At 48.5% G+C, this 23,078-nt stretch overlaps 1 protein-coding gene across 1 annotated transcript; it reads right to left on the bottom strand.

The window, feature by feature from the left end:
- Positions 1–696: 696 nt before the first annotated feature.
- Positions 697–22,631, bottom strand: LOC135805202 (synaptojanin-1-like). Its single transcript, XM_065319211.1, has 25 exons — positions 22,223–22,631; positions 22,051–22,137; positions 18,092–18,231; positions 17,557–17,723; positions 17,017–17,242; positions 16,365–16,448; positions 16,006–16,067; positions 15,160–15,256; positions 13,861–14,036; positions 13,514–13,595; positions 12,904–13,056; positions 12,305–12,470; positions 11,382–11,763; positions 10,969–11,109; positions 10,473–10,665; positions 9,559–9,717; positions 8,803–8,994; positions 7,812–7,951; positions 7,082–7,276; positions 6,704–6,782; positions 6,176–6,492; positions 4,523–4,638; positions 3,989–4,018; positions 2,967–3,010; positions 697–2,141 (listed from the first exon to the last, which is right to left on the bottom strand). Exons 1-25 carry the CDS (start codon positions 22,338–22,340, stop codon positions 1,551–1,553), a joined length of 4,137 nt encoding a protein of 1,378 aa, XP_065175283.1. The 5' UTR covers positions 22,341–22,631; the 3' UTR covers positions 697–1,550.
- Positions 22,632–23,078: the final 447 nt, after the last annotated feature.

A 23,078-nucleotide genomic window follows, 5' to 3' on the forward strand; every position in this document is an offset into this window, starting at 1 on the left:
CAGACACACACATTTCAGGTTTTTTTTGCCGGTACAGATAATGAATTTACACAGTGTGCTTATAATGGAGACTGAGCACTTTATTTTTTGAATGCCGCCCCAAGGTGTTCTATTATTGGAGACTGCTTATATTAGAGATAATACGGTACATGACTTGTAATGTATTCCAATCATGCATGTACAGCACTGTTCCTGTGTTTGTACAGTGTCCCAAGCTGCGTAACCATGGTAACCTCTGTGCAGGAATTTCTTATGCATGCACCCTGGCCTGAGGAAGGGACATGTCGCGACGTCGACAGTGGTTCGGAAACATTGTTTCACACAGATCTTTGAAGTGTAGATCTACCTCTAAAGATCCAGCAGCATCTTTGCTGGCATGTCAATTGTACAATTTTCGATCCTGGTCATTCTTCGACACATGAGAGAGATTGCTTTATGCTGGGCAAGTGCACACCAGAGTGCATAAACTATGGTAAAGCAGTCGTGGGCAAGGTTTCACCGTGATGTGAATGGGTTTCTCCTCTTTTGGAAGAATGCACTGGTACAACCACATTGTATCAAACAGTGGAAGATGTCCTCAAGCGTACACGCGACAGACATTGTGTGGAATCTCGATGCGGAATGGATGCTTATACATGTACATGGATTTACTGTACATGCGGCCCAATGCAAACATGACACCCAAGTCCTACTATGTAATAGTAGTATACATCTCTCCAAGAGTACTCTTGATACCATCTGTGAAAAGTGCACTGAGTGTGACTGTGAGCAGGTAGCACCAGGAAAACATAAGTTGACACACGTGCAAAGGACGTCAGCAAGAATGTAAAAAAATCACCAGCTCGCGGGAGGAGGCTAGGAGCTGCATGCAGTCAGCTCTCTGGGCTCAAAAGTGCAAAAAAAAGAGAATAAAACATTTGTTTCGAAAATACACCATACAGTGCACTGGTGTTGTGGTTATGATTGAAACCGGAGCGGCAAGTTAGCTGCAAGTCAGTGAGAGCGAGGAATAAGAGAAGATACTAAAAAAAACACAACCCAATAAACTGTCCTGCCCGACAATAATTATGAATAAATAAGATGCAATGCAACGTGGGATGCTGCGATGAAAACACTTCTAGGAAAGCAGGACTGTGCGCATCAACACCGCGCGCACAGTCACCGCTGCTACTAGCATGGGCACAAGATCAGCACGCTGGGATATATCAGCCAGGCAATACCGTAGATCTAAAGCGCGCTGCTGCAGTGGATGCAAACTATTTTACCTCCAGGGAAAGATCAAACACATAAAACTACAGCATGCACGTCGTCAATAAAGATACCACAAGCCCGCTGTGGTAGTAGGTGTCCATAGAGTTTATGGACTCTGGATAATAATCAATACTGTAAGCCATAATCAATAAATAGAGAAGAATCTTCACTACGTTGTACACACTACACACTACACACTGTAGTCCTACACAGTATCAAGCCAGGTGTTGTACAGTGCTGCTGCTATCAACAAACAAAAGTGGTGTGCCAGACAGCACTGTACATCTCTCGCACGACAACTATGCTTGCGGCGGGTTTGGTCGCGCTGGTCTGGCCGGCCGGCTGGGAGGACCGTCGGGTCTGCCCGGTGGCGCGTCTGGCCTGCTCGGCGGTGCACCCGGGCGGTTCGGCGGGGCACCCGGCCGACTGGGCGGTGCGTTGGGACGGCTTGGCGGTCCGCTGGCAAGGCGAGCTTGAGGTGAACCGTGTGCTGCCGGTGGTGGCCGTGAAGGCCTTCCTGGCTGTGCACTAGGCCTGGGAGGAGCTGTTGCAGTTGTTGGCAGAGACGTTTGCCGAGGTGGCTGAGCCGGGCGAGCAGGTGGGAAAGACAGATCACTGACAATGCTTTTCGTTGGCAGACCTTCAAACGCATCCTCCACCGCCACTGGCTGCTCTCGTAGGGAGCCAATGCAAGAGTCATCGTCAAGGTCGATATCCTCGAATGCTGCAGAAGTAGCAGCAGCAGAGGCAGTACTGGCACTTACTGCTGAAGATAGGCTGTTCAAGCTGCCAGCCATTAGCGAGTCAGGGGCAGACATAGCTCCTTGGTCGTTAAGGCCGTTCAGTGAACCGCAGGAGCTGTGGTGAGACCGATGCCCAAGAACGTCATTCTGCAGATCAACAAAAAAAGAGGATATATAATAGAGAGCAGGTCTGATCAGTACAGGCACTCAGCAGCAGCAGCAGCCTGCATAGGTGGAAGCAAGCATGATCGTAAAGGTGCCATGCACTGAGAAAGGCTTGTCATGTCATTCAATACTAGTACCGTAAAGTACCGCCAGAGCGCTCCGTCTCGCGAGAGCGCCCACCTTGATTTTACAGCCAGGGAAAGAAAAATCAGAGTGCAACGAAGTTTGTACGGTGCGAGAACCTTTGTGGACTAAGATCACACTTGACATGTTCTTGTGTGGAGTTCCAAGGTAAACTGCGTACGGATTGACTTCAAAGCACGCAATGTGTGCACAAGGTACGTGTTGTATGACTACAGACAGGACACCACCTCCAAAGCACAACCACGAAAGGACGAGTTGGTGGGGTGCGCTCGCGGCACTTTACGGTACAGGTGGAATCCGGATATAAAGATTCGAATACGGCTTATTCCCATGCAACATTGTCTGCTAATTTGACCCTCGAACCGGGCAAGTATGCCTGATTAGAAGTCCCACGAAATGTGTTTACATAGAAAACGTGTGGGATTCCTGCTGATAATTTGAAGTCAGCAAGGCATAATTCAAAGTTCACGGTACACTATACAATTCAGTTCACTGTGCACAAGCAGACTGTACTGACCAGTCAGAGTGTGTGGAATCTGTATCAAGAGTGCAGATCACAGCTCTCTGTGACAATGTGAGCATTTCAACATACACATTGTGCTGCGGGTACAAACTTTCCCCACATGAGTAATAGCAGTGGGTAGAGTAAAAATAGGAACTTACTGGTACATTCACTGGAGAGATAGTCCTTGCTGTTGGTGGAATGGCTGTATAGAACATAGCCCAAACAGTTACACCCAAACAGTCACACCCACACCCACACCCACACACACCCACACCCACACCCACACACACCCACACCCACACACCCACACACATACACACCCACACACACCCACATAAGGCCAAAACAAAAAATAGGCTTGTTTCCGGTCGGCAACCCCTCAAAAAGGAGACTCGGTCGGCCGGAATGAAACTTTTTTGGATATTTTTTTTGGTTCCTCAATCGTTGTGGTATTGATGGACAAGAGCACCCACAGATATACATTGTACATATATCATGGCAAGGATCAATGTCAAAGTTGACTGACTCACTGTTCTTGTACAGCATGTGGTGTATTCCTGTTTTCGTACATCCTGAGAAATCAAGCAAACAGTTCGAGTCCTTCCAGCTCCGTTATTCTAGCTCGTATCGACCCTGGAGGTTTTCGAGCCGACAGCTGAGAATCTCTGCTACCTTGTAGGTGTTTCGATTGTGGAATTCGGTTGAGATTTGACTGAGTTATGACTCGTTGAGTGCACTTGCACACATGGCATTGCCACCTTGTGTATACATTTGGGACCAAGAAAAAGTTTCAGAATTTGGGAAAAAATGGCCCGGTCGGCCGACCGGAAACAAGGTCATTATTTGTTTTGGCCTAATATATTATTATTCTCCTTTTACAGCCCAAAGATACGCCTTCAACAACGATTGTACTGAGACCAAAAGCATAGAGAATGATAACTCCAGTACAGTCATGAAGTAGGGAGGGGACATGGGCGGTTAAGAACAGCAGTAGGAACAAACTGGAGAGCCAATTCCAGGACTTCCAGGACAGACGGAGCAAAGACAGGGGAGGAAGGTGCAGACAGTTTTAATCATTTCGTCAGCTTCACAAGTACAGTCATGGTATTTTGTATTAGTACTACAAGTACCAGTGGCCATCATCCACCAATCGAGTGAAGCAAAAGACACAAAGACTTACGGGGAGGAATGCGTTTCGCACCTTCCGACCCTTGATGCAAGGAACACAACAAATGCAAACCACCTCTAGTAAAACACCAGCCATGCAAATAACTAACCATGATAATAACTTCGTGCTACACTATGAAACTTGTACCTTAATTAACCTAGTGAATGAACGCTAAGACCCCAAACACAAATGGGACTACTGCCACGTTCTGCTCTTTTCAAGGCCAGGGTTGCAATCCCTCAGATAGTACAGTGCTGCTCAATGAAATCCAGTCGCGTCACTCAAGTACGTGCCGGGCGTTGCGCAGCCCTAGACCTGCGAACATTGTGCTGCGAAATAGTGCAAGGCGCAAACTTGAGTGACGCAACTGGATTTCATTGAGCAGGACTGTACTTGAACTAAAACAGCACAGTCTTGACCATAATCAGGCTAGAGTAGAGGACGCAACACCAGATAGAGACCGGAAAATCACAAAAACATTGAAACTAAGCTGCATTAGCCTTGGCAGTTAGTATATGAGCAGGACAGTGAGCAAAATAGACTCACCATCATCAGACAGTTGATCCAGTGGTACTGATGGCAGAGGAGAGTGGGAGTGAGTGCGACTAGGGGACGATGGTGAGGGTGGTCTCTCAGAACTGTCCTGCAGGTCCATTCGACCACTGTGACACAAAGAACACACAACATCAAAAACGATCAAACTGCCTGCCCAGAAGGACAGAAAAGCACCTTGCACAAAAGATAGCTTTCGCCAACAAGTCAACAGATACGGTCACAGCCTGGTTGTCAAATGACCCAGCACATGCAACAAGAAGACCAAACCACAGGCACCCAGGTACCTATGCATACAGGCACCCAGGCATACAGACACCCAGACACACAGACACCCATGCATACAGATACCCAGGTATACAGACACCCAGGCATGCAGCCATACAAGCACACAGCTACACAGGCACCCATGCACACAGGCACCCATGCACACAGACACCCAGGTACCCAGACACCCAGGAACCCAGGCATACAGACACCCAGGTACCCAGGCACCCAGACATACAGGCATACAGACACCCAGGCGTACAGGCATGCAGACACACAGACACACAGGCATCCATGCAAACAGACACCCAGGTGCACAGACACCCATGCAAACAGACACCCATGCAAACAGACACCCAGACACCCATGCAAACAGACACCCAGACACCCATGCAAACAGACACCCAGACACACACAGACACCCATGCAAACAGACACACACAGACACCCATGCAAACAGACACACAGACACCCATGCAAACAGACACAAAGACACCCATGCAAACAGACACACAGACACCCATGCAAACAGACACACAGACACCCATGCAAACAGACACCCATGCAAACAGACACACAGACACCCATGCAAACAGACACACAGACACCCATGCAAACAGACACACAGACACCCATGCAAACAGACACACAGACACCCATGCAAACAGACACACAGACACCCATGCAAACAGACACAAAGACACCCATGCAAACAGACACACAGACACCCATGCAAACAGACACACAGACACCCATGCAAACAGACACCCATGCAAACAGACACACAGACACCCATGCAAACAGACACACAGACACCCATGCAAACAGACACACAGACACCCATGCAAACAGACACACAGACACCCATGCAAACAGACACACAGACACCCATGCAAACAGACATACAAACACCCATGCAAACAGACACACAGACACCCATGCAAACAGACACACAGACACCCATGCAAACAGACACACAGACACCCATGCAAACAGACACACAGACACCCATGCAAACAGACACAAAGACACCCATGCAAACAGACACACAGACACCCATGCAAACAGACACACAGACACCCATGCAAACAGACACCCATGCAAACAGACACACAGACACCCATGCAAACAGACACACAGACACCCATGCAAACAGACACACAGACACCCATGCAAACAGACACACAGACACCCATGCAAACAGACACACAGACACCCATGCAAACAGACATACAAACACCCATGCAAACAGACACACAGACACCCATGCAAACAGACACACAGACACCCATGCAAACAGACACCCAGACACCCATGCAAACAGACACCCAGGAACCCAGGTAGACATGCACCTACAGGACAGTGGTTTGCAGCACTAACCTTTCCGATGGATCATTTGATCGTGTATCGCTGTGTTGATCAGCGGCAGTGGACAGATCACGCGGGTCACTGTCCGACGGAGTGGCACGCCGTGACATCTCTGGTGTTGCCACAAACGCCTGATCAATGGAGTCGGAGAGGAAATGCAAAGCATGGGTCTGTCCAACCTTCAATGAGCCAGCTGCAGCATTAGTGCCACCTGGAGCCAGGACGTTGATGGGAATGGATGGGATGTCGCTGTCGAGCAGATTGGTGTCGGTTACGATTGAGCTACGACAATCTGACCTCAAAGTAACATCCACTACGACATCACCAACCTATATGAATAGATATACATGCCAAGCGCGCACGACGCACACACACACGCACACATGCACACACACGTACACATACACGTACACACACACACACGCACACACATGTTTTAGTACTTCCTCGTTACCAAAAACTGGTCACATGGCTTTCCCAGGACGTGGGAAGAGGGACACAGAAGGAACCATGATCATGTGCAAGAGACACAGTACTAACCTGCGTTCCAGACATGGCCAGAGATCGCAAGGCAGCACGAGAATCATGGAAAGTGATGTAGGCATCATCTCCAACCAGGCTACAGAGAAACACCAGAGTCAAAGGACACAGAAACCGCACAGGGGTGTAAGTAGCCGGCACTATGCGGGGGCAAGTGAAAAACTAATACATCGGCAATTGACCACAAGAAGACGCTCTGACAAACACGGTGCTGCATTATTACAGAGGAAAGTGTACAAAGTTGTACATTCAACCTAACAGGAAACAACTAGATTAGACAACTGACTGACATCATGGGGTAGGACACGCAGAGGACAGGATCCCGGGGAAAAAAAGGTGGATATAATCATATAAGGCATTGCTGCACGGATAACTAACCGTATAAGAACAACAATACCAAACTCCTGTGCATGATCCGTTAGCAGTTCCACGTCCAGATAGCTGCCAGTGTGCGGATGAACAATGATAGTGGGGTCGGCCGGACCAAGGAGGTCTTCGACCTTCTTGTGGGTAGCATTGCGCCGAGACAGGTTGACCTTTTCAACTTCGACGTCCACCACGGCAACGACTGGCCTATACGTATGGGCACACATGGATGCAAACAATAATAATGATACAGAGCACGCATCTGTGTAGCTCATATGCAAAACCAAACGAGGTCATGCATCTGTCGACAATGCAAACAAAGCACACAAAAGGTTGGTGCACTGTTACCGCCTTCAGCCATGTAAAAGGCGGAAACAACAACATGCATTCTCCCAGAGAGAACACTCCTGTAAGGTCAGCTTAGCAACAAGTATTACTGCTAAGTTCTCACCCAGTTGTGACCGGGACTATACAGGAGAATGGCAAAACAAGATTCTAGAACGAAACAGCACTGGGTTTTTTTTTACCAGCTTCACTTCCCACGTATCCGCTGATGAGAATGGGCCGAAAAGCTTCTGGACAATGACCTAAACTTGTAGTTGTGACAAAACTAGAAACCATGGCTCCGTGGGATAACACTTCCTTGTCCTGATTCTACGTTCCAGCAGCACTGCCGTATCAGCAAAGGCTATGTTTGCACACTCTGTACAGTATGCATGTGCACTGTGTCAACAATACACACCTGTGGTCAGATATCTTCAATTCAGCACGGCCGTAGTACGCCAGGGACCCATGATTGAACGGACAGGAGGGCTCATTGCTGGATATGCTCAGAGACGACACCGAGACGCGGCTGTCTTCTTCAGTTGAAGATGATGAATACTGCAGAACACAATCACAACAAGTCATAAAAAGGCATAACCGTTTTAATAGATACAACAGCAGCAGCAACGACAGTAGTGGCGACGAAAACAAAACAAGAGAGAGAGACAATAGGAATCGGAATCATATGGTCACAAGGACATGATTGTACACCGTTGAGAGAATTCACAAGACCTAACACAAAGATTCACTTCCACACAATGGTGAACGTCTCTTTTCCGGTGAGAGCTCGCTGCTGACTTTGTCCTAGCCTATAGGGGCACACTGAGCACGGCGTAGTACTATTGTACACAATGAATGCACTCAAGTCTGGACACAAACCGGTAACAGGAAACACGTGTGTACTTCAATATTATATAGTGCGATGTACTGTACTGTCGCGGACATTGGAAACAGTTGAGCAGTCAAGCGGCCACGGGGCGCTGGCCTTGCAGCCGCGAGCTCTGCTGGTCCATGTTTACAGCATGGACGTCAGGGATGAATTTACTGTCATGTTTTTGCATAGCAGTTTTCGCTATGCAAAATCTCAGTTGTGGCGTAAGCGACAAAAAGCATGGATAGCCTGTACATGTATGTATGGCAGTTTTCTGCGTGTCACTGTGATTTTTGAGTAGCAGTAGATCGATTTTGCGTAGCAAACTGCGATGCGATACAGGATAAATTCATCCCTGGACGTGAACTACAGTGCTTGTACGCGCGCGCACACTAAAAGCAGTAAGGGTGCCGGCCCCAGTTATCCGATTGAATTTCAATGTCCACGACAGCAAAATACACCGTCAACAAAAGATTCTAAGTTGAAAGAGCCTACAATAGCAGTCAACAGGACGAACACCACAATTAAGCAAACGTACCGTCACGTCACTGTCAGGATCTTCGCTGTCGACTATGTCAACAAAGGAGGGGTAAGCCTTGTGCTTCCACAGCACTCGGTCGGTCCATGCCGGAATTCTGCTCTTCTCACTGGTGTCAAAGTCATCAGAGAACAAGTCGTACTTGTAGGTTGGAATGAAATTGGGTACACCTTCAGAATAGCCTTGGAATACCTGTGGTAGGTATCAGGAACACAGACACACACAGACACACACAAAAACACACCTCAGACCTGCCCATCGCGGAAGCGATGATAGCGAACAGCTATGTTAGACACAGCAACTTGTGCTGGGATTACACCATTCAGCAGCTTGCAAGGCTGATGAATCGACCGCCACTAATTAGCCTGGTATCCACCACACAGCTGATTGAAGTGGCTTTTTCTGGCTAGTGAATCCCTATTTTTCATTTTATTATTTTTTTACAGACACAAAAACACACACACAGACACACACACGCATGCACGCGTGCACACATACCCACACGCACACACACACGCACACACGCACGCACACACACACACACACACACACACACACACACACACACAAACACACGCATGCATACATACCGATTGTTGCAGCAAACGGAGAAGTGAAACCACACACACGCCCAGTCAAAAGGACATGTACATGTGCTTGCACAAGCAGGATGGTGCGTCAAGAGAACAAGAAGGTATCATAGTGAAAGCCAGCACACTATAGGGCCTAGGGGCAAGAGAAAACATGTGACCTTACCTTGGCCTCTTTCATCTGCTTACGTAGCTGATCTGCCTTCTGCAGCGGCTCAAAGTCTCGGCTGGCCACCAGCTGCTTGACATCGTCGATGGGCAAGTCAATGCGATAGTTGAAGTCACCACACCAGAACACATAGTCATGAGACTCGATTGTTCGACCCTGAGATCAGTAGAAACAAGCGGCGGGTCCAACGGAAAACGACATGAGTGAAAAGCATATGCTGGTACTGGGATATCGGAAGCAGAGACAGGAGGGGGACGTGCACAATGTGCATGCCCTTCGTGATTGTCAAACTAGAGCAAGACGATGTGCTGTCGAAAGAAACATGCCAATGACTGTCCTGGCCAGTTCAGCCGGTCAGGCTTTGGTCGGAGCAGTATTCACGGCAGATGTGGCAAATAATTGCGACTGAGAATACGTACAATGGCTGAGTCATAAAGCTGTGGAATAAGATGTGCCCGATGCTGTAACAGCGTGTATTACCACAAAGTAGTTACTAGTCCAGTCATGTTCACGTACTAACCATGGGGAAAACAACACATGTTCATGTACTAATAAAATTAAAAAAATAAATTTCACGGTTCGCGTGAGACTCGGCTGGAAGCCCAGTTTTCCGCATCCGTCGTGGGAACGCCACCCCCCTCTAGGATCAAAGCCTACAAAGAGCAGATGCAGCGCCTAAACGGTGGGAGGTGAGTAGATCAGACCCACCACCAAGTGGTCAAAGACCGAAATCCCATTAGCTGCATCCATGTTACCCTCGTGCCAGGCCACAAGTTCCCAAATAACTGTGGGTCGCAGCACGGTTGGAAAAATTCCTTCCACTTCCAAGCAGGACTTGAACCTGGTACCCTCTGTTTCTCAATCATGGTCTTAGACCATCCCACTATGCCTGCCTGCGTTCATGTACTAACCATGGGGAAAACAACACGCTTGGTAATCTCAGCGTAGTCCGCAGCTCTCTCAGCAGCATGGCTCTGGCCGGCTGCCAGGTGAGCACAGACGAAGCAGAACGAGGTGCTGTAGAGCAGGAAGCGTACTGCCACGCCGCCCTTGTTGCCAGCCTTGCCGTGCATGCCAGTCTTCACAGAGTCGATAGCAACATCCCTGAACACACACAGCGGTGCCAAAGACAGGCCAATGTCAAACGCACTAGTGCCTACGCACCACAAAGGCAATCAATCCTTAAAAAATGAACAAAGGGTGTACATGACTGTATTCACCTTCTCCAACATACATGTACGTTGGCATAGAAGTATAGGTCAACGTATGTACTAGTACATCCCATGGGCCATGTACTCAGTACTCAGTGCTACTAGTGTACTCAGTGCTACTAGTGTACTCAGTGCTACTAGTGTACTCGGTGCTACTAGTGTACTCAGTGCTACTAGTATCCTTCTCACAACCTACCGCACGTGTGGAAGAAGACGGGGCTGGATGAAGACGTACAGACACACACCGACCAGCTGCTCACATGTCAACAACGCATACTCCTGGTCGCGAGAGACGACCCGCTGCAGCTCGGCGCCCCATTCCTTCTTGTTGCTGGAGCTGCCGGGCCAGGTGGCAACACAGACAAAAAAACACGAATGATGAACGGGATAACACTGCGATCTAGCAAGAAACATGGTGGGCGGCACAAATACACACATCCCAGGAAGTGCACGTTGCTGCATTCGCCAGGATAGCAACACCTGTGATACTGATGCAGTCAAACAGTACTCCTCTGTTATCTACAATAGCCATGCTCCCACTCCCATGCACATGGAGAGACAGTGTTGATATCAATAAAACTGAGAAATGCCTATCCACCATTACCATACCTGGTGGAGACGATATTCGTTGCATTCAAATCGACCAGTTCCTCAAAGCCAATGGCAAAGATCTGCGGTGCCTCACTGCCAGCCAAGGGTTCAAACGGTGTACCAGTACCATCGCTGGATAGCCGCTGGTACTCAGCAAGCTCAACACGACCGCGTGGCCGCGTCAATGGGCCAGTATACGTTGGCAGCGTTGAGTCGATCTTGCGGCTGTCCAGTTTCCTGGCATCGAGCAGCCAGTCATGCATCGACTGATTTTTGTAGGCAATGCTGCGAAACTGCCGCCCACCATTGACATTCCAAGTGCCGACGCAGACACGCAGGGGGGAGCGCTCCACAAACTCTTCATGCCGATCACAGAGGTGTGCTTTCAGCGCTGACGACCCTACAGACAAAAGTCATACACAGACATACTAATACATGTACATGATATATTGGGATCTGTGCAGGGCACAAGATCAAGTTTTAGACCCGAATACACTACTACCATTGGTCACAAGAAAGTGTTCTTATACAAGTACTGAGTTTAATGTCTATCAGGGCCGTCACTTCTCAGACATGTGCCATAGTGATGAAAGTACCAATGTTCTCATTATAGAAAAGAAACTCACAAAAGCACGCCAGGTTTTGATGTCAAAGTGGATGCAGCACACCGCTCCCATAAACTACCAGTGCCGATCTGTCACTCCCACAATCAAGACATTATTCCATTAATGTTGGGGGCTACACTCAACAAAGGTGCCCGCATGATCAAAGATGCTAGCATGACAGATGCTACCACCATCAACATACAAATCGGATGATGAAAGACAAAACTGAGACAGCCTCCAAATGCAAGAAGAAGAAGAAGAAGAAGTCAGCCCAACTGCTGACTCTAAACAGTAGCCAGCACAAACCTGACACACACACACACACCCAATACGTACCCAGTGCATCCTCACGAGCCAGAAGAGCACGCGCGCGACCACCCAGGTCACCGACAAAGGCATTGCCCGTCAGCAAAATGTCGATAGCCTCTTGCTTGCTGCCATCCAGGAAATTGTTACGAACGGTTCGAGCTACGGACTTGGCACCGTCCATCAACTTCCCCATCTGACACAGAGATAGAATTTCACACAGCATGCAACTTTTAATAATGCTGTTGGCACTTGGAAGTAAGAACAGTCACACTACGCAAGTATGTACAACCAGCAAGCGTGTATGGTTATCTACCAGCACTTGCCACAAAGCAGCAAAGCATTGCCAAACACCCACCGCACAAGACAGGACTGATTTTGAATTTAGAAGAAAGTACCATACACAAGCATGGTTCCGCAAATACAAGCGTGTGCTCAGTATTTCCACCGAGGTACAGTGCTGGCAGCTGAAATCCGACCCGCTGATTTCCGTGCTGGAGTGCAGCAGCGATTCTAGCCGTCTCTATTCCGTAGTGTTACAATCGCGTGCTGGGTCTTTGCAATGTGAGCTCCAGGAGTTGGATTTCAGTTGCCAGCACTATAGTTGAATAAGTCAGCTAGAGCTGTACCTTTGCCTTTCCCTCCATGGCACCAGTTCCAGCGTAGATCTTGCTGATGTTGTCGCCGTTGATCTTCCAGATTTCACGCAGGATGTCGTGAAAGCGGGACACCACGCTGGCCTTGTTCTCAATGCCAAGCACAGGGAGTTGCTCTTTCAAGATCTGTCAGCAGTGCAAAAGAAAAGTACATGTACTTTAAAAGCATGACTGTAGATCTACCATTGAATAAGAACGAAACAGGTGTGTGGTCGCGAACAAATAAGAACGGGCTAGGCTAGAACCCTGACCACCCCCCCCCCCCCCCCTCAAGTTCTTCGGCGCCCAACTGTACTGTAGTGCCATACTCCTCAAATCACTGGACTTCAATCAAGTCTAGAACGTCAACCAGATTCCGTCCAGTTTTGCAGATAATAAACAAAGTAATACTTCAAGTGACAGTTTCGCTTGGTTAGAATACTCAAGTCTGTGGACAGCAACTGTTTCGTTAAAATAGGTTCAGTTCTTTGACGTGCTTCGTGAACGGGTATGTCCACACAAAGGTTTTCAACAGTTTTACTGCAATGACTATACAATGCAGGGTATATCCATCACAGTCAAAATAGGGAACCCCTGTACTCACCTCAAGACCGAGAAATGTCTGAACGGCGTTTGTCCGATCCAAACAGTCCATACAATTCGTCCGCACTGTGCCGTTCTGGAGGCTGCACAGCCATGAAACAAAGAATTGACAGAGACCGGGAAAACACTGTGCTGAGCAATATACCAGCGCCACATGTGCAATTCTGTGAATGTAGTTCAAAGTGGTTGAAAACTATAAGGTGACTACGTCTATGAGCTTGAAAATCTGACAGATAGCCCTGGAGGGAGAACTGTGCTCCAAGATACGTTAACGTCAGGTGCAGCATGCGGTCATGCAGGTCCAGACCGAAACAATCTGTGCACTGGATGTCTTTTAAACTCACTTACCTCTTCACATTTCCATCGACATAGCTGAAGAAGCCGTGTTTCTTAAGGTGTGGTGCGACGTCGCGCAGCAAAACACTGCTCAGTTTCTCCTGGGAACCACCGCGGCAGTTGTGATGATAGTCAAACGTGACAATGTCCAAGTCAGTCTTCGGCAAGCCGTAATCCTTTACCTGATCCTGCACAGTAATGGCAGTAGCAGTAACATTAACCCTTTGGAGTCCATGGTTCGATTACGAACCATGGGCATTTTGTATGCATGTGTGCGCAGTCAAACTTTCGGTTCTCGGCCAAATCTTGACCAAATTCAACAATCGAAGGGTCTAAATGGTAGAGAAAACTCTCAGCTATCGCTTCGATCAGGTCCGAAGTCTCTCCGGTGAAGTTTGAGTGAGCGGCGAGCGATCAAACATTTCGAATTTTCTGCGCTGCTTGCTGCGAGTCAGCAGTGCGTGAAAAGACGGGATTTTCCCAGCTTCATGACAGGCGGCACGTGCCAGGACCGGCGCGGGGCGAAGTCACGGCAAGGTAAGCTTCTACTCGAAAAAATTTGAACAGTTCCGAGCTAGATTCAGTGAAATGGCTACAGGAGACCGATTTCGTCTCAGATCTGGAGCTGGACTCGCGTTTGGGGCACGTTGTGGCGGACAATGAATAGTGCTCTTGGCGAGTTTGGGCTAATTGTATTTCTCTCATCAAGAGCTTTCCAACGAGCCCAAGATCTTCAAAATCGGTGAAGTAGAACCAAAGTTATGTTGGAAATGGAGTGCGCATTTTCGTGACGGCCACAAATTCTGCGGAAGCAAAAAGTTACGGACTCCAAAGGGTTAAGATATAACACAAGAGCAACACATACACAATGTACTACATGCACATATCAACACATGACAGCACAACACCAGTGTACGGGCTGCTACTCAGCACACACACACACACACACACACACGCACGCACGCACACACACGCACACACGCGCGCGCGCGCACACACACACACACACACACACACACACACTGGTGAGCCATCGTTCTCCTTGATAGTGAGTGGCACACACGGTTCAGAAAAGCAAGTGAAGTAATGAGCACCAGTGGACATCTCAGAACAAACTGCCAAACCATGCACTGGACGACAAGACCTCACTACCGCTCACGTGGAGCAATTTAGGCACAGCACAAAAAAGACACTTGGATTGATGAATAAAGTGCACTGGCATGGGTGTTACCGGTACAAGCCTCATGTCTAATACAACTTGACATAGTGCTGTGTGTTAGGCACAGTGTTAGCATTCACCTAACCACCGACCTGAAGAGCAGTGCTCAGTAACGCCTCACTCTCCTTGATGTTAAGCAAGCTAAGAAAGAGCTGCGAGCCATACCGCGACCGAAGGCCATCAACATGCCTGGGCATATACACAACACACACACACAAAGCAGGAGACAATGACATCAAAATCAAAGGCATGCCAGCTGTACAGTAGGTGAGTGCTCGTGCTCTCTCTCTCTCTCTCTCTCTCTCTCTCTCTCTCTCTCTCTCTCTCTCTCTCTCTCTCTCTCTCTCTCTCTCTCTCTCTCTCTCTCTCTCTCTCTCTCTCTCTCTCTCTCTCTCTCTCTCTCTGTCTCTCTCTCTGTCTCTCTCTGTCTCTCTCTCTGTCTCTCTCTCTGTCTCTCTCTCTGTCTCTCTCTCTCTCTGTCTCTCTCTCTGTCTCTCTCACCCACCCACTGATATGTTGTAGGAACTGTGGCATTAGGCATACAACAATACCCTGTGGGTAGAGGAATGCACATGCAGATACGACAGCAGGCTATGTCTTAGGATTCCTATTTCCCATTGTGATCTTGTGACGGGCCACACCATTCCAAACGCAAACTACTTCTGGTAAGACATACTAGCCATACTTTAGCTTTAGCTCCACGTGCTACCTCATAACATGCGATTATTCGCCATATTCGGTAAAGGAAAAAAACTTGGCCACACTTGACTCAATTGTTTCCTGTTAATTTATAATAGAAACAACTGCTAAACAATAGCACAGAAGTTCACTAGACCCGAACAGACAAACAAGGCTGGTAAGGAACATGGCAGAACATAGATACAGACAAAGTATACAACCCCCCCCCCCCCACACACACACAGAGTAGCAAATCTAACCTTCGAAATGCAGGCCTGCATGCGTCAAAGCCTCGAGACATCTTGACTTTGTGAGTTCCCGTCTAAAAACCAAAAGGCACGGAGCGGAATACATGTACATAGAACATCAAAACCGACTACATACTGCACTGTGAATAATATTACACACGTGTGTAAGACCAGCAGTACTGTAGCTAAACACATCAATTTTCACATCTGACAACTCAACTCAATCCTTTTGGCAAACAACCCATAGGAGGAGAGTTACGTGTAGTCAGCTTCTAATTGAGACCCAGTATGCATCGATTAGGGGACATGACTACACAAAAAACTTCACCGCACATACAACACAGCGGAGGTTAAAACCAAGCATGCCTCACCTGGAATCCGGGTTGTTCCCAGAATAGTGGAATGGAACCACGCAGCTGCACAAACGATACCATGGTCTTCTGGAATGATATTGCCTAGGTGCAAGCATCGACGACGACGATGGCGAGCAGCATATGGTAATAGTAGTAACATACCAGCAAGCACACAACCATACCAGCAGAGAAGATACAGCCATTAAAGTCATGAACAGGGTAGAGCACAAACACACACAGGCTGCACCTAGCCTTTTGGAAGCACTGCAAGAGCGCCCAGCCTTGATTTTACTTAATTTTACTTGAAGAGCACCCAAGGACTAAGGTCACACTTAGCATGTTCTTGTGTGGAGCTCACGTCCGCTCAAAGGTAAGCTGAGAACGGATTGACTGCACAACGCGCAATGCGTCTACAAGGTATGTGTCGGACGACCTACAGTGTACAGCCAGGACTCCACCTCCAAAACACGACCACAGGTGAGTGGCAGTGGTGGGGTGCTCTGGCGGCACTTCACAGTGAGTACACAAACCCAACATACTGGAGAGCTGTATGCCTAGGTTGTGGCAAGTGAAATATGGAACGATGCTCGACACTGAGGATATGTCAGGAGAGCAAAGAGAAACAGGCGTCGCACAAGCACAGCTGCAGCAGTAGCCGGCCACGGCATACCTGTTCGGTCTCCACAAAGTTGGCTACCTCTCCGTAGTCATCAACACCGCGCACGTTGAAGCGGGTGCCTGCTCGAGAGCAGCTCAGCCGCGACATCAGCGTCACTCTAGCCTTGTTACTGCCTGCGTAGACGGTGCGCACCTCCACGCTGCCACAGGAGATGCGCACGAGCCACTGAGACGTGTCCACACCAAACTGAGTCGGGAGGTAGTGAAGATTCTGATTCCTGAGCGGTGAACAGCAATGAACAAAGCAACCCAAAGCTAACTGTCTGCTACATCATTTCCTTCCAAAACAAGGCAGCAGTACAGACCCCAGCACTGGCACTACATAACTACACAAGGCTTAAGTTAGTTACAGTCCAACATATTCAACGCACATGCACCCCCCCCCCCCCCACACACACACACACGCACACACACATGCATATGCATGCACGTACGGACATACATACACGTATAAAAGAAACAAAAGCACACACAAAAACACAAAACACGCACGCACACGCACACACACACACACACACACTGTCAAACCAACCAGATGAATCGGTCGTCAAGGCTGCGTCCATGATATCGGCACTGAGCACTGAGACTTAGGTCCACCACGTGAGCTTCAAAGTCCCCACTGTTGGCGGAGGCAGCTGAGTCAGCAGTGCTGCCTTGCGATGTGAAGTAAAATGTACCTGAACACAGGAGCTTACGCACCTAGGCACAACACGAGTCATAGTAGGCATTTGTTGAAGATGAGCTGAATAAGAAAGACCCAGACGTGATACTAAAACAATACAGGGGTTTAGAAGGGGAGCTCCAAATACATATCAACAGCCAGCATTAGCAGGGGAGTGGAGGTGCAATGGAATGTTGATAAGTACGTCAAAGTGCAGCCACAGAAAATGCAATTCTACATCTTCACTAGATTAGCGAAGCGCCCCCTCCTCCCCTGTGCGCAATTTAGTGTTGGTAGTGCTGCCACTACACAGCAACCGGCAACCAGCACCGATCAGACCGGACTTGCTGCAGCTGCACAACAAGAGGAACACAAACGGGCAACGCAGCAATCAATGACGGCTCACCTCACTGACATAGTCTGGGTCAACACTGTCCTCCAGGAAGAGTGTGAACACGTCTGTGATACGCTGAATCTCACTACCATACAGACGACCCACTGACGAGCAACCAGTTACAAGGAATAGATACTTGACATGTTTATTTCCTGAAGACACAAAAAATGCACGCAATCACGCACGCATGCACACCACATGCACAAACACAAACACACACACACACAAACACACATATGCAGGCACACATGTACACACACAAATACAAACACACACACACATGCACACACATACGCGCACGCCCATATACACACACACACACACACACACACACACGCACGCACACATACGCACACATACGCACACATGCAAATACATGCAGGCAAACACACACACACACACACACACACACACATATACGCACATATGCAAATACATGCAGGCAACACACACACACACACCCACACCCAAACACACACACGAGTAAAACACCGGAGGATGCACCCAGTTTAACACGAGTAAAATACATACCACAGTGCCGTGGAGTGAACACCATGTGGCACACGACATATACCTGCCAAACGTCACTAAAATGATGAACACAAACACTGTCCTGCAAAAGTTTCCAGAAAATATGCACTTTTAACTATAAACAAAAAGGCAGCATGGAGACAAGAGCTTTATAACAGCAATGAAAAGTAGTAATGACGCAAATACACTAACGTAGCAGTAACAATAAAATACGAATCACACTTGGGAAAAGAACAAACGTCTGGCTCCTCGCAAGCACAAACTTTCAATGCCTTCCCATCAGGTGAAAAGAGGCAAAAAGAAAATGAACGAGAACAATGAACTTGGTAGAGCATAGAGGTGATAAAACAGCGCAGAGAAGAGCGCCCAGAAACAACAGTGGTAAAATGCGTGAGCTCAAACACATAGGAGTGACAAAAGGTGCCAGTGGGAAGAAGATACGAATCGTGAATTTTCAAATCGATTTTCGAGAGACTATCGCTAACAAAAGCCACCTCAAACAACAACGCTTAGGCAGGGGAAAATCAGGGCTGCCACTTGCTCCGATTTTTGATCGCCTGTCGGAAAAACCGACCGATTTTGTTCCCAGAGAGGGACAACCGATTATTTTATTTTGCGCGCTTTGTAGTCCAGTTGGCCATTCGCTTCCATGTAGCTGTAAAAATGCGCGCGTGCTTTCATGTGTGTGGACAGTTAAAAATGTGTTCTGGGGCCCCAACAGCAAGCCATTCTCCTAAAAATTTCACCGCGGGACACCCCCGGACCCCTGTCAGATTTTTATCCCTCCAACTTTGGCAGCCCTGGAATATCCACATCTAAAGGGGAAAGTGAAGGCAAAAAAGATGCAGCGTGCTTGTGCTAGAAAAATGTGTGAACACATAAGCATTAATGGGTGATGGTAGGACAGGTGTGTAGGAGTGATGTATACGGTTGAATTTGAAAGAGGACGCGAGGTGTGTGTGTGTGTGTGTGTGTGTGTGTGTGTGTGTGTGCGTGTGTCACAACCTACGCTCCTTGAATACTCAATGGTTTACAGCAGCCCAGGATCAACATTTGTGGAGATCGAGTGTCGCTGATGTTGTGCCACCACCACCACCGTCTAAGCCAACTGTGTACTGCAGTGTTTGCGACCACCATCTTAGTGCGTCTGGGTACAAGCGGCATAAGTGCAGTGCGGCCCGTCAACTTCCTGTCAGCCAACAGCCTGGTGCAAAGTCGTGTCAACGTTGTAGTAGATGGTTCAAGAGTGCTGGTGGGCTGAAGGTGCATAGGTGCCCTCTCGCAGGTTCCTCCCAACAGCCATCGGACTCTGTCGATCCTGCACCTCGCCTAGTGCTTCGACACCAACATTGTTGCTCATTCCACTGCCCGTCATGTGACCGGTGCTTTCGATCTGCTGATGGATATAAACGGCACAATTGCGAGCGTGGCAAGCGACCAACAGCAAGGGAGCGTCTCGAGTTCAATGTTCTGCTGTGCGTGCGGCGAGAGATATCGCAGGCAGCAGGATCTGCAACGGCATGAGGCCGGATGTTCTGTCGCAAAGCCGTGACGCTACCCCTTTGTTCCCCTCCTCATGAGGGCAGCTTAGCCGTTTAACAGCAGCTGTATGTCAAGGTCAAGGTGTGTGTGTGTGTGTGTGTGTGTGTGTGTGTGTGTGTGTGTGTGTGTGTGTGTGTGTGTGTGTGTGTGTGTGTGTGTGTGTGTGTGTGTGTGTGTGTGTGTGTGTGTGTGTGTGTGTGTGTGTGTGTGAATGAGTATGGGGATCTCAGGATGTGCCAGCCGTTAGGCGGTTCAATAGCCAATTGAGTCGTCTTTCCAAGATTCCTTTTGAACCTCTCTCTCCTCTTCGGGGGAGACACGTGGAACCAGTCATGGCAGTGAGCAAGTACAAGTAAAAGTAGTTAAAGGGGAAGTCCGGTGAAAAATTTAAATTTCAGGGTCGGTAGAGTTTCGGCCGCTGAGTCGAATGGTGTTGGTCCCACGTGTCTCCGACAAAGCGTTCTCGAGATATTTCCGTTTGAAAAAACTGAGTTTCGGGGGCTGCGCCATGACGTCATGCGGCCGCGCCACACCCTCTGCAACGTCATAGCGTGCAGCTAGGTCAAAAGGAGTGCGTGAAAGCAATAGTGTCAGTGCTATTTCAAATGATTTGGCGACTGATATTAGGTGGTGCAAGCGACCCCGAAGACATGTAACTCCTTGTGAGAGTGAGGATGCAGCCATGGCTGACCTTCATGAGTTCGGTCTGGGGCTGAGAACCTCGGTAGTCAGCTGAAGGAATGGCCGCGCGGGCCGGTCAAGAGTGAGCGCTACTGAGTTTCCGACTGATGAAGAAGCAGCAGCTATTGCAGACGAGGCTGATGTAATTATCAGATCGCTGGAGAGCAGGGTCGCCAAAATGGAGAAGAGTGATGCGAGTGCTCTAAATGTTGTTCCATACCGATTAGATTCGCTTAGACTCCAGTAGCCTGCCACATGGTGATGTTTTGGTGCGAACTTGGAATATTTCGGACTACTCAATTGGAGAACAGTGCAGGCTCTTTGAACCACGGGCACGACTCTTCGCTCGCAACGCTATGGAATCTGAAAGTTCTAGGTCCGAGAGCTGTTCGCTGTTTTGTCACTTGTCACGGTTGTGCACTCATCGCTGTAGCATAAAATAATGAGGCGCCGCGGGTGCGGAAAACTAAAATTTTCTTTCTCAAAGCACAACCACCGGCACCGGCAAGGAGAAACGCACGTTCTCTGACTACATGACTGCACAATACGACTGATACGAGTGTAGTACATGACAAGTCCGTGTGTTGACTAGTTTTCTGAGTCTTGTGTCAGTTGTGACATGAGTTTGTTGACTGCACTAGAGCTAGATAACACACTGCACGCACTGCATGCACGCAGCGCAGAGCGCATAGACCATGTAGACGGGCTAACGGAAAAGTCCAACTCGGAAACGGCTAAAATACGGTATAACCTCGAGGTTTACCGAGCTGAAAATCACAGGGTGCGTAGTGTTTGTAACACTGAATCGAATGGTCTTGGTCCGAAGAAGCTGCGATAAACGGTTCCCCAATCGAACGCGCTCCGAATATGGCCATTTTTGTACACAACTAGATGGTGTGGCTACCTGGCTGCACGCTGTGACGTCATCACCTGGATCTGGGTGATGCGCGCTCAAATTCGCACATGTTCGATTGGGCGTATCTGACGAACCATAAGCCGCAGCCTCCTCGGACAAAGACCATTCGATCCAGCGCCCCGAACTCTACGGACTGTGAAATTTAAATTTTTCACCGGACTTCCCCTTTAACACGTTGTCATCCAGCAGTATAACCTAGATGCCGAGGAGACACACTGTGGCTAGGAAACTATAATTGAAAAAAGCCCTCTATTGCTCATATCATTTTTGCCTAAATGTAAATGCTTCTGCAGAAACCCACCTAAATTGACATTCAATACGCCCAGACAAGCATGAGCATCGATGACTTTGGAGTACTGCTTCTTCACATGTTCACATTCCTCTGGAGCTGAATTCAAACATAGGCCAACACACAGCGAGCATGATCACTGAGTGCATTTTGACAGAAAGCAAGTTAGCACTCAGGTTCTTACTCAGAACAGCAATGGCTCCAGACTCGAAGAGCAGAGTTTCAGATATGGTTTTACACTCGAGCAGTACGGAACGCGGCTGGGATTTCTTCCACACCCGGAATGTTTTTCCAAGCACCATTTCTATAAAGCCACAAGCCACAAGGCAAACTCGTACTCAGTGATAACTTTGACAGCTACACAGCTTCAAAGATAGGGCACGCGAATTCAGAACAACATGACAAGCTGAAGCTCCTGGGCTCAGCTTTCGTCGTTTGGTCAAATCACACCATTTCCCCTTCGTATCTTCCAAGCTACAGCTCTCCAGCAAAAGAGCAAACACTGAAATGCAACAGTGAGATAATTGAAAAATTGATTTGGAAGCTCACGTACATGGTCAATGGAAATGTTGTGTGGTCACGTAAAAACAAAAAGACCAACCATCTACGTAGCTCTACTCGTTGCTATGTGCGCCTGCTGCATCACTCACCAGACTAGACCGTAGACATGGTAGACGCGTCGACGGTCTCTCTACGGACACCGTACGAGCGGTGCACCCTCGCGATTCCCGACGGACGCTAGCTGCATGCTCGAGGATCCGGAGTCCGGCTAGTCCGGACCGTACCGGGGGTCCGGCCGTTACCACGTTACGGCTCCTTTTGCATTTTTTACTTTTTTCTTTCATTTTTGTCAATGTTTTTGAAATGGACTGTACTTACGTAGACCTACGTAGGTCTACGTACCAAGAGTTCATAACCCCCATGAACTCTTGCTCGTAGATCTACGTACGTATACCATGGTTTACATCAGCTACGTCATGTACATGTATCCAGTATCAGGGAGTACAGAATTCCGCGATCAACTTGCCATCCGCTATGGC

The sequence above is a fragment of the Sycon ciliatum genome, chromosome 1 (genome assembly GCF_964019385.1).
Source record: "Sycon ciliatum chromosome 1, ocSycCili1.1, whole genome shotgun sequence".
NCBI classification, from domain to species: domain Eukaryota; kingdom Metazoa; phylum Porifera; class Calcarea; order Leucosolenida; family Sycettidae; genus Sycon; species Sycon ciliatum.